Genomic DNA, 20382 nt, shown 5'->3' on the forward strand with positions numbered 1-20382 from the left:
AAATAATTTATTAGGTCACTGATAACTTAATAATATGTATACATACTTCAATTTTATTGATATTATAACAGCGGTTGTTTGGTACAAATCTAGGGACTATACTTCTAAAAACAGCCTCAATCCTACTAACAAGAAAAATTCACAAATCTAACTACCTATTTACAAGTTCTACACAACTAACCATCTTCTATTATCTAAATAAAAGAAAAACTATAAACAATGCCAATTATCTAGAGAAAATGTTTCCTATTAGTATTTTCTGGATCAATTAAAATATGAGAAATAGAAATCAACATTAAAATAAAAGAAAGAATAAACATTGCAGGTAATCACATGATGAAATTACCCAGCTCTCCCTTAAATATAAAAAAGAATACCACTGGTTTTTATTTTTTATGTGGCGATATGACCTAGAAAGGTAGAAATTTCAACTGACACACCAACAATTATTATACATAATATTTTATATATTATATTATAAATATCTTAATGCTAAGATAAATAAGAAAAATACTAATTATAAACAAGTACATGCGGAGAAGGGCTAATGATGTGCATAAAACGCACAAATAAACAAAAGTTTTACATAATCAACAGATAAATTACATTTAAAACAGTTTTGGAAAAATAACAGATTGAAAATTTCCCAGTTCGTTTAATTGGACATGAATCCTACTGATGGAAATTTAATAAAAAATAACCGAAGGAAATTCAAATTGTAAGTTTATTTTTACAGTTAATTAATAAAATATTAATATAAATTTTCACCATTACAAGATACTTATAACAACAGAAGTTCTTCATTAATAATAATAATAATAATAATGGCTTTGAACCCCATCCTTCCTCCACAACTCTAAGATATCAGTCTACCGTTCAGAATTACGGGTTAATGTTTTACTGATTCTCTCATAATCTAGACCGAAAACTAAAATTAATCAATTCACTCATCACGATGCCATTATTTCATCTATATTTAATGGATCCCATCATTTAAACCATTTTGCAGCATCAGTGAAATGAAATGGGACAATTTCAAAATTAAATTGTTTATTAAAGATCAATTTTACTTATTTTCCGAGGATTAATCTCCTTACTACAAGAATACCAATAAAAATTTCATCCATTGAAACATATTTATTACAATAAAATGATATGAAAAAACAAGACATGTTCAAATAAGGCTCTTGCCATTCTGATAATAGACTTTAACAACCTAAGATTAATTGTAAACTATATTATGATGAAATAATAAAAAATGAATTGTAGAAAAAGAGCAAAAGAAGAATAGAGAAAAGTAAATTTACCTCAATATGGAATAAATTCAATGATTTTTCAAATATATTTATAATGGAGAAAATGAAATAAATTATGTCATCAGAATTAAAATTTTTTTTTAGTAAAACATGCTTTGACAACAGCCTTATATCAGAATAAAATGTCGAACATGCTTTGACATTAGTGCTCAACGTGTTAATGAGTTGCTGAATCAGTTTATAGCTCTCTTGTAATAATAACGTCAGATAGACTTCTTATCCCACAAGAGTGTGAACAAGTCTAAATTATATCAAGGATAATAAATTTCTATAACATATCTATTGAGTTTAAAATAATATACTACACAAAAAAGAAATACAATATGTATAAAAAACAATGGCACAAGCATACTGTAGCCCTGCACAATTATTAATATGTATAATGTAACATGTAACAATGTTTAATAATGCTAAAATTAAGGTAATTATTGTTACTGGATTATATATCAAGAATAAAAAATAACCAAGTTAATAACAGCCTTTCTAATGGTATTTATTATATGATACCCTAACCAAAATTAATAGCGATATTGATATTTATAATGTCAACAACCATATGACAGGGTAAGAATGGCAATGGGGTATGTAAAATATGGTTTCTTATAAAAAAAAGTGAATTATTTGAGAATTTAGTTATATGCTATATGTACATTTTACAAATACCATTTAAGTAAATGTACAGAAAAATCACTTTTTTCTATGAAACCAGATTAAATTTACATCACTGTAATTCTAACCTAGTCTTATTGGTGCTTTTCTTGAATATTGGTACATCTAGCAAAAAAAAAGTTTTGATTTTATTTAGAGTAGGATGTATTTTATCATTTATCATCATCAACTTATCATTTTGAGTATTAAGAATGCCAATCGATGTTGAAATGGACTAAGAAAAAGTTAAAAAAGTATATGCCATGAAATGTTTTAAAAAATAATAAATTTTAGACCAAATATGTAGCATAAATTAAATTTTATAAGTATAACAAACACAGTGTGAATTTTCTTATATTAAAAGGTATAAAGTGGGAAAGTAAAAAAAGGAGGTTATAAGTATGTGTAATGACTGTAGTAAGCTGTAATGACTGTGGTTTTAAGTCAAGTTAATTGGGAAAAGCGAATTTTTTAAAATGTAAATAGCATTTATAATTTAAGTACACAATATGTATTAAAAAAAATATTTTTTTTAATATTTGAATTTAAAGATAATAAATTGGTTGGGTTACCGATAAGGAAGTTCACTGCTAACCTCAAATGAAAACAGTTGAAGAGATCATTGTGTATATGCTAACTGCAAGGGCATATAATATTTAAATATTCATCTGTATAAATAAACAGAGGTTTGTTAAAAAATAAGGAGTTCATAATGGTTTGTTTGAACAAATATTTATGTCCAAATAGTGAAATAAGATTTTAAAAACATTCAACTTTTAACTAATATAGGTAAATACAGAAGGCAGTGCCTTTAGTTCTGGAAAGGAAACAGAGCTGGTTATAGCTTTTATCTGATTCCATGTTAAAAGTTGTTTTTGAATTGGATTGTGCTTCAGTGAAAATATAACTTTTTAACCTATCAATTGACTATACCTAAAGTGAAGTGCACTCATTCTAATAATAAATAAACAATAGTTAAAATAAATTTAAATCCGAAATAAATAATATTAACTTAATTCATTAAGAAGTTCATTTATGCGACAGGCGGAGGACATCTAAGGAATATTTAAGTATCATAACTTTTAATTATATAGTTTCATGTTTAAGTTTAACATTATTAGTTGATAAATGGTAAACAATTGTCTTCCATTATTTTGTACTCAGAATTATTTTGGGGATTTCAGAAGAGTAAAATATTTTGAAAAAGTAAATGTTTAATTTAAAATTTAGTTAATTTATATTAAGATAAAGTTATATTTGATCAATTAATATGTTATGTTATTTTTACTTTAATAAATGGATTAAGAATTTAATATGTTCTTTTTATTCATTTAATCTTTTCAATCTTGGCTTTCTGTCATGATTCATAAGATATTTGCTGCCACAAAAATATTTAAAAAAAACAAATAACATAACAATACACATACAGTAGATGAGAAGCTAAGAGTTGTAAGTGACAATTTTGTAAGTAAGAAGTTTATATCTGTGCCTAAACCTAATTTACGCTTCAGCATTGATAAAATTGTGAAATTATTAATAATTATTTATTATCAAGGGAAAAACCCTTAATAATTTTAATTCTATTTATTTTGGATACTCTTCATTTTGGGTGATGTTTCAGACTAACTGATCATCACCCAGTTTATCTTAATTATTTGACATGTTAATTATCTCCTTCATTTTAAGAGATTTTTCTCGATTATAAAATATTATATTATCAATATCCCTATTTTCTTTTAGACTATCTATTTCTCAGTTATTTACATAATGGACTTTCAAACAGTCCACATATAAGATATCAAATAATTAGATAGGATTGGATAGGGGAAAGTTTATCGGAATCATTGTCCAAAATTAAGATAAGTGGAGTAAGAAGTATTAAGAGTTTTCTAGTTGAAAATAAAAAAAAAAAAATTAAATACCCTAAACCAAATTTTAAATAATGAATATGAAATTATAAATTATGTAATGTCACAACTTTTTCAATATTGAAGCATTGATTTGGGTCAAGCACAAGAAAGTTAAAAAAAAATCTTATTCAAAAATTGTTTCTTGAACCCCAAGACTCCTCACCCTTTAATATAGCATTTAAATAAATTTACAACAATTCACTTTCTCAAAAGTAACTAGATTTATCTTACTTAAATGTCGTTCCAATCCCCTCATAAAAATATTAACGAGAACTTCTATTGTTATAGTTAATTAAAATTAATAAAAAAAATATGTCTATTATTCAGACCTATCTCCGATTTTGAGCTCCTGTTGGTTCCTTCCGTCAAAACTAACCCAAGCAGTGTTGCGAGCTCCAGAGTTCAGCATGACCTGTAAACATTGCCATCCAGCCCCTTGAGTTAAGCAAGAGTTACATGCAGCGGGTGAGGTATAGCATGCTAGGAATGCAGTTATCAATTAAACAGCTAAATAAGAGCATAATAAAAGTATCAACTACGATATCTTCGAAACGGTAAACGTACGAAGAGTAATCTGTTAAGGAGTTAGGATGATACAGTTGCTACATGATAAATAACAATACATAATCAATAACTAAATGGACCTTCAACAAATCAATTATTGTTAATACCTACATTAAAATATTTTTTATATTTGTGTTCAGATTTGTTTATTGTTTTTTACGAAGGAAGATGATTCCGATAGCGGTAAAAAAAACAGTAAAACAATGACTATTTATCATACACTAAAATTTTGCACTGCACTGCAGGGCTTCATCAGATGTAAGTGAAACAAGATACAAAAATTATTAATTAAAGTGTAGGAGGATCATAACAATATGCAGTCACATAAACACATCATGTAAAAATGAATGAAGTAAATTCATTTTTATATTTTCTTTTTAATAAAGGTACCTCTTCACATTTGCTAAACAATGGAAAATTTGTGTATGCACAAGTGTATGGATGGGTTATTTGGATTGGTTGGTGAAAGTTGGCCTGAATTTGCAAATGAACTGTTGGGTGCCTGTTTTTGGTCACAAATCAAAGTGCGCTGGGTCCACTCGTTTGTTTTCAATTTGCATTGTTTTAGAATTACCAACAAATAATTATTTGTGCTTTCCATGTTTTAATTAATTAAAGAATTTTACCAAATTTTGGATTCAATAATTAACTCTGGTTTAAGATTTTATATTTTAAAATTCTATTGATTCAGTGTAAATACATTGTTTCCAATCTAGCTAATTAACTTTAGCAATTTATTCTTTATTTAACATAGCACAAACATATGAACGAAATGTATGAAGCCATACATCTAGGTTATTAAATTAAAAAGTTTCTGATAAAAATTCGAAAACAAAGTTTGAATTTATAGGTTATGTTTTACTATTTATAGAAGTTTTATCATCTACAACCTACATTGCTGATATTTATGTTTACAACCTTTCATTTTGCCTAACTTCATTTTGCTCCTTTTCATAATAAAAATAGTGTTAATCGAATTTAATAGCCGAACAAATTCAAAAGAACAAAACAAGATTTTTAGAACTTCGATATGAAACTTGACAAGAATCTTAAAATTTTAGAAGAGCGAGGGTCTGACATAAAAGGTCTTCTTGAATCCAAATGGATTTTATCAAAACTTGTTTCTTCCTTTAACTATGGATATTGATAAGATAATTTAAACAGTTAAAGGAATTTATTCATTCAATGAAAATAATAAAATTATGAATTCGATTAAACACAGTACCGAACTAATTAGTACTTATTATTGTTAACTAACTATTAGATTTTCCTTTATATACAATGGGATTACAATAATTGATAAAAGAAAACTGGCTAGCCCCCTTTCAACCGGTAGTAAAAATAAAATAAATCAAATGCTAGAAAAACAACAATTCGATCAAACTAAAAACTGAAAAATTGTTAGCACATTTAAATAAAATTTTATTAAATTAGTCTAATAAATTTAGCTTCATCAAATAATAATATACATATCATCTGTAAGTCTTTGAAAACGGCACAACTGAGAAAGAAATATAGTTTTTATTTTATACTGGACATAACATAAATGTAGTAACATATACTGAGGTTGGTTTCTGTACTATTGTCCCACTGCAAATAGTCTGAAAGTTTCTCTACTTGTTAAAAAGTCACAGTCTATAGTATTTAGAAATACATCCAAAATAAAATTTTAAAAATTATATTAACTTTTGTATTTTTAAAACAGTATTTTAATTTTATTCTTAAGAAGGATAAGTGGGGTTATATAAAACTTTATTAGAAGAGTGAGTTTTAATATTTCCTATTTCTGCAGAGTCAGATGGGGTTAAGCTCATGTGGGTACATTCATTTAGATGAGGAACAGGATTACATAATTTTCCAAAAATTAACTATAAATGAATAATACAGAAAAAAAAGAATATCTGAAAGTACATGGCTGTGGTAAAATTCAATTCCATATCCATTTCAAATTCAGCCACTAAAAGTTACTCGGAAACTGTTTTTTCTACTAATAATTAATAACGGCTAAAGACTATTTTTCTAGAATAATTTTTTAAAAAGCTAAACAAAATGGCAACAGAGAAGGATAATTGTATACATGACAGAAATATAATACAATGACAAATATATCAAGACATTGCCATGCTTCAGACATTAAAGGACATGCACACTATACAGACAGCATTTGCGAAGAGGAATGTGTAAAAGCAGCGATGTACAAATAAGAAGTAAACTGTTTTGATCAAAATGGCCTCCCTAAAAAGACACAATAATCAATAGAACTGAGACAATTATCCATAACTGGTGTCGTTATTATAAATTTATTGATGCAAAGTTAATAGAGTAAAAGTTGTCTATGGTACAATAATGTTAAATTTCATTATAAACATGCAAATTAAAGTAAATATTCAAGGGGTTATGGTCATGCTTTAATTTATAACTTCCAAGTTCGACATATGACAACTTGACACATGAGTAAACCTTCAGGTGACATAACAGTGGAAAGAACAATACTGACAGAAAAATTAAGACGATAGGCACCCAGATGATAAACTCCCTCCCTACCCCTCCCCACCAAAAAAATATTTCATCAATAGGGTTGGGATTTTCATTTTTTTACATATTTTCTATACATCTATATACATGTTTAAGCTTCCTAGCAATATTTTGTCATATTTTTAACAATTTTATTTTACATTCTTTTTTTTTAATTTTTAAAAAGATTTCTTCTAATTAAAATCTAATAATTTATTTTAAATAGATACTTTTCTTATTAGTGCATATCTTTGATACATGGTCATAATGGATTAAGTCGAAAATATGAATTTTTCAGGAGAGCAAAAACAAAATTTTAAAGATGAATTAGATGAGGATAGCAAATTAAAGTAACTGTTACAATTAAATGTAATTTTTTTTAAAACATTCTTTTAAAAAATTAAAATGTTGTATGTACACATTATTTTATTTATTTTCAGGTTTTTCATTTCCCCATTTTTAAATTTTTTATATTAAATATTTCCATGTTTTTATTACAAATTTATTTAACCTAAACACATATTTATGTATATACTTTGATATGTTTACCACTTAAGATTCTCTTCCTTAGTCATCAGTCTAAATACAGAATAATAAGTAAATAATTTTGGAATCTCAAGAATCCTAAATTGTCAATTTATAAAGGAGGCAGAAAGAAATCATGTTTCTATCTCTCTAAAAGTTGTTTGTATAATTATTGAACCAAAAGGACTGAGGAAGAATTTAACATGACATTCACAATGAGTAAAATTATCTCTTAATTATTCAGAATTATATTGTATTAATGGAAACATAGATCTAAATCATATTTTAATGTAAAAAACTTGAGTGCCAGAAAAATGAAACTCTAAGTTTAGTGATTACTAAAAAAATCAGTTTCTGGTTTAAATGAGTAGGTTATCAGACAAAGTCTTGACTGCTGAGAGTTCACTAATTTATGGTAGTTGTCTGTTTTTTTACCCTCATGTATAGACAGTATCTTATATTCCTCCTTGCAGGTATTTTTCAAACCTATTTTTAACACGTATATAAATGTTTTATTTTTCATATTTGACCGTTTAGGAAAATAGTACTTTCCTTCACAAATTTTTGTGCACCAATAACTCAATATTAAAAAAATATGACATCCCTTGGTTTTCCTATGTAATCTTAATATAAATCCCTAAACACAATATTGATCACAAAGTCTACCTAATGTTACGACAAGAGACGCAGCTGTAAAATGATTCAGTAACTCAGTATCATTTCCTGCTACCTTTCGCTTGAAAAATTAAAAAAAGTATGTCTATGTATCCTCGCATACTGTACACTCCTATCTGAAAAATGATAAAATATTTTTCAAGTTTCAGCAAACCACTTTTAATCATGCAATCGATTGAACATCACTGATTTAACTAATATCTTACATTGATTTTTATCCTCAATTTAAATTAATGACTCAAAATATCTTATACATATATGTTTTTTTCAATTATACTTCAAATCACTGAACCTTTGATGGGGGTAAACCAATAACGAAAAACTATGATTTTTCAGAACTAATAGGGACGTATGCCTCCATGAAAACTCAGATATTTATATATAGATTAATTATAAAAAAATAAATTTAATCATTTAGTTAATAAGTTATATTAAAAATAATAATTAAATTATCATCAACAAAAATATGTAGGAAATCCTAATATGAGCCCTATTTTTTTAGAAATACTAAATTCTGTTTATTATCTGTAATATTTGTACTGTTTTAAAGGTTGAACATTAGCCTATATTTATGGTCATAAGTTTCCGGGCATGTCCTTGAGAAAGTAGTGAACTCCATCATTCACCTGGTCATCAGAGCTGAATCCTATTCTGCCAAATGTCCTTTCAATTTAGAGAAGACGTAACCACAGGGAAGGTTGATGATAATGGACCATGTTTATTGTAGTTCCAGTATGCATGAAGTCAACCAGCAACACCATGACTTTATTGGCAGCTGGTATTTTTATTTTGTGGAATTTTTATCTATCTGGAACACAATAAATATAACACCTTATCATACACTTGGAATGTTATCCCAAATTTTTAAAACATTTGGCCACAAGGCAATTCAGCTCCAACTTCTTCGTTCTTGGCATAACAGGGCGAGTCCTCCTTTCTGAGTTTTGGCCATCCTCTACTTCTAGCTCAGTGAAGTTTTCCTTCTAGGACTCGTCTTGTGGTATCATACATATTTACAAAGACCACCAATCTTTTTAAGCCTCATGATAAAATATGACCTAAATAATTTGTATATTTAAACCTTCTCGAATGGTCAGCAACCTTGATCAAACCAATTATTCTTCGAAGGATCTATCTCTCAAAGTTGAGGGTTTCATTCTTCTTAACCTTGTAGAGGCAATATCTTCATTATCCTTGTGATAAATTGGCTAGTGAGATATTTCCGAAGTCCCAAATAGTTCCTGTTGGCACTGAAGATTCTTCTATTTATCTCAAGGGAGGCACTATTTTCCGAACTAACAATAGATCCTAAATAAGTAAACTGTTCTACTTTCTGAAACTTGAACGGACCACACTCTATAAATCATTCAATGGGATGTGCTGCTTCCGTGCCACATGTAAGGCTGCTTTGATTAATGGTCAGACCCACATCTTGAGCAGCGCAAGAACATGTAAAGAAAAGTTTTAGTCCATTAAGAGACCCAGCAACAATATCTATATCATCCACACATGCAGGTAACTGGGTTGGTTCAGCTCTAATGACAAGGTGAAAGATGAAGTTCTAAGTTTTCTCAAGGGCATGGCATTAACTGGTATGACATGATCATAGAAAAACTGTCATAGCGTCTTCAAAAATGCATCGACTGAAGTGATGATCTATAAAATAAACAGATGTTCGATCTTTAAAATAATATAAACATTATTGAAAATCAACGGAATTTAGTATTTCTAAAAAAATAGGAGACCTCTTCTGATATTACCGTAGTGATTGTGCTGCCATAGAATTTTCATTCATTGAAAAGTCAATAATCTAAAATCAAAAATACAAATATAAATGCAAGGTTTGAACAGATTTTCCCTGATATAACATAGTAAAAAAAGAACCAGCTACAACAATACCTTAAAAACAATAATGAGAAAAAAAAATCAAAAAAACCAAAAAAAAAACCAACAATAAAATAAAATACTTCAACCACAGGAACAACCAACTGTTTCAATATACCAAACAAAATAAATTTACATTAATAGATAAAACTATAAAAGAAAAAAGTTTGTGTAACGTGTTTGATGTTTACTGTTTAAACGTACCTATCTCCGTGGAATAACTCCTGTCGGTTTCTCCCATCAAAAGAAACCCATGAAGTGTTCCGACTATCAGGAGACACACAGATCTGAAACAACACCCGGGCACCCTTCCACTAAACGATCATACGCTCATTTCATTTGTTTTCCTTCATATTAAATTTTTTTTTTAATTAGAAAACAATAATTTGAAAATCACTTATATATTGAAACAGTGAAAAGTTAAAAAATAGCTTTAGTTTGATTTATAATATAAGAAAATTAAATTTGAAAACTATTAGGTAGGTTAATAAATATGTCGGACTGATAAGTTCTAGTCAACAAGTCTTGTTTTTAGTCTAATGATAAGGAAAAAAAGACCAACATGAGTAATAATAATAAAGGTTTCAACCATATTTATTAACAAAAATATTTTTTTCCAAAAAAAAGGGTATGCATAATATTTCCAGTATAGATTATTCTTTTATAGTTAATGTAAATAATATTTCTTTGGTATTACACCTTAAAGGAAGAGACAATGCCCTGGTACTGGGGTGGGGGTTCTAGACTTTCTAGAGGTTGCCATCTTCGAAATATCCAGAATGGGAGTGTCAAGATTCATTTCTTAGGACTGCCAAAAAATAATTATTAACTGCCTCAAGGTGGGAATTGAATTCATACTATTCCAAACTGGGCCACTTTGGGAGACCCTCACTCAAATATACTCTGCCTTAAGAGACAATGAATACTAAATTTGGAATATCTCAAATTTATACAATTTTTTTTTTCCATGATTTTAACTTTCTTCAGTCTTTCTTAAGAGCTTGAAGTCATGAAATATTATTACTATAGAAGCAAAATAATTTCATTCAGATGTGTCAATATGATGGACATTCTTGATTGACTAATTTTTGACAGAGCTTTGGAATCATAACATTCAGAAATAGGGACCTAATAAGAGTGAGTTTCGCAGCCTCTTTTAGGCTACGGTATGAGCTCAGTAATTATGTCCAGTTTTCATTTCCACATTCTAAAGAAATTTGTTGCAGATTGAACAAGAAATTTACTGATAACCATGCAGCAATGAATCTGCATAATCTCTGTCCTGACTGAAAGATTGCAATTTCTGAATAAATTATAGTTGATAATTAATGCAGGTCAATGAATATGCAACTTGTGGAGTCAAAATGGGATTTTCTGGTGCCCTAAACACTTTAATTTTAAGTAACCTATTTATAGAAACCTAAGAAGTTGTTTCTGTCCTTAAATTGATTAACATGAAACCAATCAGAGGTATTACGTTGCTTGAAGGAGTAAATAGTCATGACTTCTTTTTAATGCAATAAAAAAAAAAGAAAAAAGATTAATCCTCCATACTGAAAGATATCTGGAAGGTGATATCTGAAACAGGATCATCAAAGAGATGAGGATAAATAAGCAGCTTTTCAATTAAAAAAGAAGCTAACTATCTATTTGGTAGGCCAAATCTCTTCTGAAAGGTGTTAAGGCATGTTCTTAAAATTATCATTTTAAAAATATATTATCATTTTATAACATATGGTCACTTTAGCTGTGATACTAAGATAAGTCCGAAAAAATCAACAATATGTTTTTATACAAAAATAAAAATATGAACACATCAATCCAGAAAAATCTCGTTTCAAAATTGTTTCGAGATATCTCTAGAATGAAGTGTTAATTTTTTTGTAAATATAGTTTTTTTTTTCAGTCTTATGAGGTATCACAACTTTAACAGCGATAGAATAAAATGATATTAAAAAAAAAATTAAAAATGTTGACTTTTTAAAGGAATATTTCATGAATTTGAAAGTCAATTTTTATCAATTTTTTTTATATTTTATGCATACACTATTTTAATTTATGAAATAAAATAAATATGATTGAACAAATTAGAAAAATAAAAAAGAATTGTTCCTATACAAAAAAAAGTATTTATACCTTTAATTCAACTCCTGCAGGCACTACGATTGGCCTGAAGGAAAGGGAATGGGGACAGATCGGAGTCACCATGATTGCTGGAACGCTGGGGTGGATCATGGAGGCACCTGCGGCCACAGCGTATGCCGTACTACCAGTAGGGGTAGACACAATGAGACCTGAAATACATGGGGAAATAATGCAACTGAACAACAAAAAATAAAATAAGTTATATCATAATTTTCTGTAATGGAATAATTTTTCTGTAATGATCAAAATTTCTAAGAGAATTTGATGTAAATATATCTAAATAAACTAACCCATATTAAAATTAATTTGGAATAAAAAAATATGATAGGATAAAAAGAAGATATTGCTTCAGTTAATTACCAATTATTGTAATAAAATCTTTCTTATTACTCAAAATATTGTATTTACCCAAATACAGGTTGAGGTTTTTTCTTATATTGTCTATGACAAAATGAAAGTTTATCTGTATTCATGGTTGACAAAAAAAAGATAACTTTTCTATTACATTCCATTAAAGAACTCAATAATTGAGCGAGTCGAAATGGAAGTGAAATTTTTACAAATTAAAAAAAAAAGTTATTTTTTTAACCAATAACAATTGCTTCCATACTATAAATAATACTTTTACTAAATATAATGAAAGAAGAGCAAAAAATATAACTAATCTGATGTTTAGGATACACACCATCTCCTTGAACTGACGTGATGTGTTTACCATCAAGGAAAAGGTCAATATTGGACAAGTACGGAGAAGGCCCTCGGTCGACGACAACTTCATTTAAAACTAATAAATTTGTCGGAGGCTTATGGGAAGTTTCTTCATTTTTCCTTACTATAATACACCTAAGCCTGCTGCGAAGAGTCAGGGCTGCATGGCCTGCGAAAATACAAATAAAAAACAATAATAAATAAAAGGATGCTTGTTTGACCTTTAGATAGTTGTCAAGACTTAGAATGAATTGAAGTGAAGCTAGATGAAGACAAAGCTATAGGAACTTCTAAAAACCGCCTTTTACAAATTAGAGTAGTGGAAGAGTTATCATCTGCGGAAGACTGAACCAACCTCAAGAGTGTCAGATCAAAAGCTAAATTTTTCTGTTCCTTTTTTTTAATATAAATTTTCAAAGGTTTAAGGTAATACAAAGGTTCAAAGGTTGTTTGAGCATAGTACAAGCCCTATCTATCTATGGTGGGAGTTTAATATTTAGGGTTAGGTAGTGAAACTGATCAAATCAATCTCAAAAAAATATTTACTATGGCCTATTTAGTTTGGGAAAAGATAAGTGTAAATATAATAAGAAGACATAAAACAGTATGAGACTATATTAGAGCAATATTAAAAGTATCAAAGAAAGGAGAAAAATAATACTAAACGAATGAAAATCCAGTCAGTAAATGCAAAAAAATGAAAATTATGAACAAAGTCAAAACAAAAACCTACATATTATTATAATTTTAAATCTCCTTCTCAGAGACAAAACTAATGGAATGTTTATTAGATATGGTATGTATTTATTACATTTAAAATATGGAGCAATGAGTATACATACCTTCCAAGACATTTGTGACCTGTTCTTCAAAGTTATCAAACTGGAAGGGGGTCAAAAATCCAAGAGATCCTAAATGAAATGCCATCACAGGAGGGACAGATTGCTAGAAGAAAATGATAAAAATAATTAATTATACTACATAATAGTTATTTCATAACAACATAATATTATTAAAGTAAGTTCTTCAAATTAATGCTGATTGCCTCAGATGTAAAAGACATTATGTCATATTTCCCTCATTTTAGAAGAGAGCAGTTTTAAAATATGTTTCCCTTTGAATAGAAGTATACTTAATATTTTCTTAAATGCATGTTGCTACCCCCTCACAATTGGTCCACCTGTTCGAATAGCGAGGTAACATCTCACTATTCATACCTCGGGATGAAGCAAACACAGTTCAGTGCCTCAGAGGAATAGTACAATGTATTATATTTCACTAAGTTTACAGTAGTGCAGTTTGAAAATATGTTTCCCTTTGAATAAAAGTATACTGATTGTTTTTTTGAAAGCAAGTAATTCCCTTAATTTTTGGTCGGAGAGACTATACCTCTCGGTAAAGCAAACGTGTTACAGTGCTAAAGTGTCTTTCACGAGAGACAGATGTACATAAATAGAATTCCACAACTCAATAGATAGTTAATGGAGCTCAGTGAGTAAGGAGCTGTATTCTAAGGTCACAGGTTCGAATCTGGCTTTGGTAGATAATTATTTATTCTTTTTTATTGCAGTCATCAATCGACTCTGTGGGTTCAGGGGTGCTCCAGGATCCAACCAGCCTCTATAAAGTCGGCAACCTTAATTGGGGAAAAATTTGGCTGTTCAGCGTAATCTTGAACAAATTACCTCCTAATATAACCGTTATTCAAGAAACAGAACTTCCTTACAAAGTACTGAATCCCTGACCATTCATCAGTTGTAGCGGTACAAACAGTATAACAAGAAATTAAGAAAATGTGAAACTGAAAAAAGATACAATATAATGTAAGGTGAGAATTTAGTGAGAAAATAGAAAATGTTAGAAAAAGAAATAAGAATTTAAATTTAAACAGTGCTTCATAAAAATAATAAAAAAATTTAAATTAACAAAATGAGAATTGTGGGAAAGGAACAAATCTACATGATATAATGAGAAACATGAAAATATATACAATTAAAATTAACAAAATAGAGTGGTATCTAAAGCTATGTAAATCAAAACGGGGTAAGTAGTAAAACTAAAAATAGTAATAAATGATGAGCAGAAGTAAATAAAGTATATAAGTTATAGTGAATAAAAAAAGATCTGAGGGTACAGAAGAAAGAAGAAAATTACAATAAACAGAGACTTGGCTTACTTGACTGCTTGTGGAATTTCTGCTAAAAGTATGAGATTGGCCACAAGAACAAGCTGGTGTAAAAAGTAGGTTAGAGTTTTTTTTAATATGCTATGATTAATTGATTGTTTTTTCAGCCCTGATGAAGGCTTTAAATTTAGGCCAAAACGTATAACAAATAAGTTTAACTTATTTGTTTTTATTATTCTACTGACCATACCATCAGCCATCTTTCCTTCACGAAAACTCTTTATTACCTGTCCTTGGTTTTTAATTAAATATTAAAAAAAATTTTCACTTGTACACAATATTTTACAACTTTCAAAAACATTGTTTAAATATTGATAATTAGGAAACAATAATTACCTGAAACAGAAGACTGGCGTACAAAAGCGTACCGTCACCTCCGAGACAAATGATGAAGTCAATTTTATCCGTCAAATCATCTTTGCCATCTCGGAATGTCATGAGTTTTTCCTTGATGAGGCCGAACTCACTGTTATTCAAGAGAAGTGTATCTTCCATCACAGACTGCTCAACAAAAACCACCATTCTCTTCTCCTGTAATAAACAATGTTATTAGCTGATGAATTATTAAATTAAATTATTATCACTCATAGTAATAAAATTACAACTAAAATATTGGAAGATTTTTGATTGACTGTGTGTAACATATAGAATGAAGATTTTTTGGTTTCATCATTCTTTAGATTTCCGTCATTCAGAAAGCCCAGCATAGTGGGAACGTTGGCTCACAATAAATAGTTTAATTACTATCTGAGTTCTTTTGACCTCACCCCGATCATCTTCCTTTTATACAACTAAAATAGTAAGTCATTTTATGACATTTGAAAGAATTAAGGTTTTTTTTTCCCACAATATTCCAATAATACGTTCACACCTCTTAAATTTATATGTATAAATAACACATGTAACTGTCCTCCCAATTCTCATAGAATAGCAATTAAATGGTTAGTTCCTAAATTAAAATTTTTAAATAGATAAACAGATGAATATTACTGGAAAATAAAATATTATTGGAAGTTAATAATATTCATTTTAACTTTGTAAATACGTATTGAATTTATGATTATCAGAGAATAGCTTATGATTTTTTACTATTTCATTATTTTTATTTCTTAAATTTCTTTATTTTACTCTAAGGTAATAAAACCCATTTCCATTTCCTGTTAAATTATTCTAAATGGACTTGTCCCAGAAAAAATAAAAAATATTATTGGAAGGAATATTGAAATGAAGTTTAAAAAAAAATTAGATAAGTAACTTTCTTTTAAGCCTTTTAACTTTCTTATTTAGCCATATTCTTTATCTTATTAGGATTATTGTATAAGAATATTATATGTATATTCCATGGTTACCTGTATAAGCCATTGAACGAGCTGTACAAACGGCTGTAATACCGAAACATCTCGTAACTTCTTAATGACTAAAACAGTTAATGGAGGCTTATACCATGTAAGCCTCTGACTTGCAGGATCCTGTATTGTACTGAAAAAACAAAATATAAATATATTTATGTCTATAAAAGTATAAAATAAAATTATTTATTTACAACATTAAAATAAATATCAATACATAAGAGTAAGCAATGGTGGACATAGAGATTAATTTAATTTTTTTATGACACGGGCATGCGCCCCCAGGGATTTACCCCTGAGAGTACATTATACCAAACATTTCATATGATTATTTATTTATTTATTTTTTTAATCAAATTTTAACCTCAAAAATAATCCACTTGAAAATATTAAATTGTAAATCATAGCTAGTTGAATAAAAATTATAATTACAGATTTAATAAAACCCATGTATGTACTCTAAGGTGGTCTTGAAGGTGTTGTATAGCCTTTGCCCCTGGCCTGTTTCTAAGTTATATCAATAAGAAATTTACGGTTAAAGATTAGAAGAGTTTCATCTGAAAAGGTTGAAACTAATATTTCTTAAGAATTTTCATGCATAAGAAAAAAAAACTGACCCAAATAACGTATTTTCAGTTTTGGCAAATAAGAACCTTCGTTAAGGATTAAGGTCTGATTCATTATTAGCACTAGTCTGGTAAGGACATAAAGAACCTTTTTATTAGATTAATTATTTATTATATGATTGTTTGAGAGTGGTTTATTATATTATTAATATACACAATTTTGATCCATTTAACTCTCAACTTTTATCCTTAAATAACTCTCCAATGTTTCGGCCCTCAGGCCATTCTCAAGGAACCTTCAATCTTCCACAACCATCCTAAACAACCTTCAATATTAATGTCATTGTTTTTAATTAGTTGAAGTTAATTTAACTTAATTAGCCTGCAAATTGATATTAAAAACAATGACATCAATATTGAGGGTTGTCTCCTTGAGAATGGCCTGAGGGCCGAAACGTCGGGAGATATTTAAGAATAAAAGTTGAGAGTTAAATGGATCAAAATTGTGTATATTAATAATAAAAGAAGCTTTTCATGATTAAAAATACTTTTATTAAATTTTCTAGTTATAACCTTTTTAGAGCCCTTCATTTAATATTTAACAATGACTTAATAGGTTAATAAGTAAAGTATTAATTAAATGTATGTTATGTTGAGAGAGAGTAGGGGGGGGGAAGAGGGAGTGGGAGAGGGATAGGGTGATTAAAACCATCTTTAGGACAGGACTCATCACTAGTAAATGATACATACAACTATAATATATTTCGATTATTTCAACAATTTTATAATTATTTTAACAGTATGTCAATTGTTATTGTATCACTCAGTGATTTATTTCTAATAGAGTTTTCTCAAAGAAGAAGCAAGACTCACTGTCAGGCCGATAGCATTTAAGAAACTGTATCTCAAAGATTATTGGGTCTACGGAGACCAGTTTAGTCTCCAATGGTAGTTATATCTCTAATTATAGTCTATAAATTTATATGTTAATATTTGTCGAAAAACCGAGACCCCTTAATTGTTTATTAACTGCCCCTATCATCTCTTTTACCGAATAGCTCTGGACACATTCCGAATGGGGCTCAACAATATATTGCTTTGGACAGTCAGTTAGCCTTCAAATTAATACATTGTAAAAAAAAAATTAACAGCCTGAATAAAGGTAATATTTAGAATAATCACTTATTTTCAAGGAAAACTTTTAAAAATTTTTCTTTATTTATTTCTGTATTTTGGACAATGTTTCAAATGTGATTATCTAAAATCAATAATAATTATATTAATATATAGTATATAGATAACGATTACTATATGATTTGAGAAAAGCCAATTATTTGTACATTTTTATGTAATTACCATAATTACTTACATCCTCATTTTAAGGGATTTGTCCTGGTTGTAAAATTTTATATTATCCTTAGTCTTGAAATTGATATTGTAACTATAATATTTAAGAGAACTTATCAATTATACCAATTGCCTTAATTTATAATTATAAATAATTTTTTGTAAACTATCGATCAGTCAGTTAATTATTGGATAACAACTTATTTTATTTATTAAAAAGGGCTTGTCCTAATTACATAAGCCCTCGTTATTATCTACTTAGATCCATAAAATGATTTCTTTTTATATATATTTATTTTGTTAATATATGTATAGGAAGATGGTCAGGGTTGCGGTCAAAGGAGAAACAAAAATAGTTTACAACTATTTATTTTCCTGTATAGGAAGATGGTCAGGGTTGCGGTCAAAGGAGAAACAAAAATAGTTTACAACTATTTATTTTCCGACGTTTCGCCCCATTTTGTAGGGCTCCATCAGGGCTAAAAAGATACAAAATGATAAGAATAAAAATACAAAGATAAGATACAATAATAAGAATAAAAATAAGTAACAATGGCAAGATTAAAAATTTTTTATATAAAAATACGTAAAATATACAGTTAAAAAATACAGATGTACATAAAACAACAACAATACAGGGAAGGGAAAAAAAGCCCTGATGAAGCCCTACAAAGTGGGGCGAAACGTCGGAAAATAAATAGTTGTAAACCATTTTTGTTTCTCCTTTGACCGCAACCCTGACCACCTTCCTATACATCAATTTTTACGATCAACTATATACACATATATTTTGTTAATAATTTAAATATAATTTACATTCTGTTAAATATTATATCATACAATATCAATTTCAGGATTATTGACAATAAATATTTTATAACTGGGACAAATTCTTTAAAAAGAGGAAAATAAATAATAATAACAATGATACAGAAAAATTTAATAAATAATTGACTTTTCACAATTTATACAATGATTATTATCAATATACATGTTAATATAATTATTAATAATATAAATCTAACAGTACATGTCAAGATTAATAGGATTTAGCTACTTCTAATGTAATAATTTGTAGATGGACTGAACAGTGGACAAGTTAGAAATATTAAGGGTTTTCCTTAAAAATAATAAAGTTGTGTAACAATGAAGAAATAATAACTAATAATTATAATAATATATAATATTTTAGAATACTCACATGACCATGGCTGAATTTTTCATTATCCGGCCACAGGGGCCAAACTGAGGGACTGGGCTTGGTGCATTCAGCGATCTTGTTCGTCTGAAAGTGAAACAGAGTGATCGTTTAGTTTCTTTTAATAAAAAATTGAAGAGTCTTCGATAAGATAAAAATACTCTCAAAAACAATCCGAAACATTAACTGAAAAACTGTAATAGCACTTCAACGATATAAATATAAAAACAAAACCTCTCGAAATAAATTAGAAGTACACAGATCACGAGATATAAAATAAACAGAACTTGTATAATATTATACAATCGTGGATGATATTGCTACGTCTAATGCAACCATATATAAGTGGGTGAGAAGCCAAAGGGTATAAGTGATTGTTTTTATTTACCTGTATCAGAACCAAAGTTACCCAAAATATTGACAAAATTGCGAAACTATCAATAACAATCGATAGTTATACAATTTTGTTAATACTGAATCGCAAATTTGGTACATGCATGAAAATGAAAATCTGCACTGGTACAACCCTTGAGGGGTTCAGAACTTTTAGTACATGAGCCGGAAAGAAAAAAATGCAGTTATCTCACCCCAATTTTTGATTACTTTAATGAAAACTATGTATAATTACTAGTCAAAACTGACGAGTCTGCCAAGTAAAAGTAGGGGGAGTAAAAAATGACGACTGTTTCAAAACCTTGAAAAAACATTAATTTTTCATTCGGAGCTCTATATCTTAAAAACTACCAACAACACTAAGAGAACATTATTTAAAGAAGAGTAAATTTGCTGAAATATTAGCCCTAAAAGAGCTATTTACGTCCAATAGTTCTCGAGATATAGCTTTTTAA

At 28.4% G+C, this 20382-nt stretch overlaps 1 protein-coding gene across 14 annotated transcripts in view; it reads right to left on the reverse strand.

The window, feature by feature from the left end:
- The window catches only part of LOC106679185 (NAD kinase), a 255860-nt gene that overhangs the window by 2428 nt on the left and 233050 nt on the right, over positions 1-20382 (reverse strand). For 10 of the 14 annotated variants that reach the window (XM_067051872.1, XM_067051870.1, XM_014418194.3 and 7 more), the window contains 7 exons: positions 19538-19621; positions 16424-16553; positions 15411-15605; positions 13732-13834; positions 12867-13058; positions 12173-12330; positions 4204-4286 (listed from right to left, as the gene is read on the reverse strand). In XM_067051872.1, the coding sequence (XP_066907973.1) occupies positions 4204-4286; positions 12173-12330; positions 12867-13058; positions 13732-13834; positions 15411-15605; positions 16424-16553; positions 19538-19621 (945 nt within the window). Of the gene's footprint in view, positions 1-4203; positions 4287-10240; positions 10324-12172; positions 12331-12866; positions 13059-13731; positions 13835-15410; positions 15606-16423; positions 16554-19537; positions 19622-20382 lie in introns of all 14 variants that reach the window. The other 4 variants (XM_067051871.1, XM_067051875.1, XR_010844654.1 and 1 more) reach the window with 3 other exon arrangements.

This window comes from Halyomorpha halys, unplaced genomic scaffold (genome assembly GCF_000696795.3).
Source record: "Halyomorpha halys isolate HHAL.00 unplaced genomic scaffold, Hhal_1.1 Scaffold183.1, whole genome shotgun sequence".
NCBI lineage: Eukaryota > Metazoa > Arthropoda > Insecta > Hemiptera > Pentatomidae > Halyomorpha > Halyomorpha halys.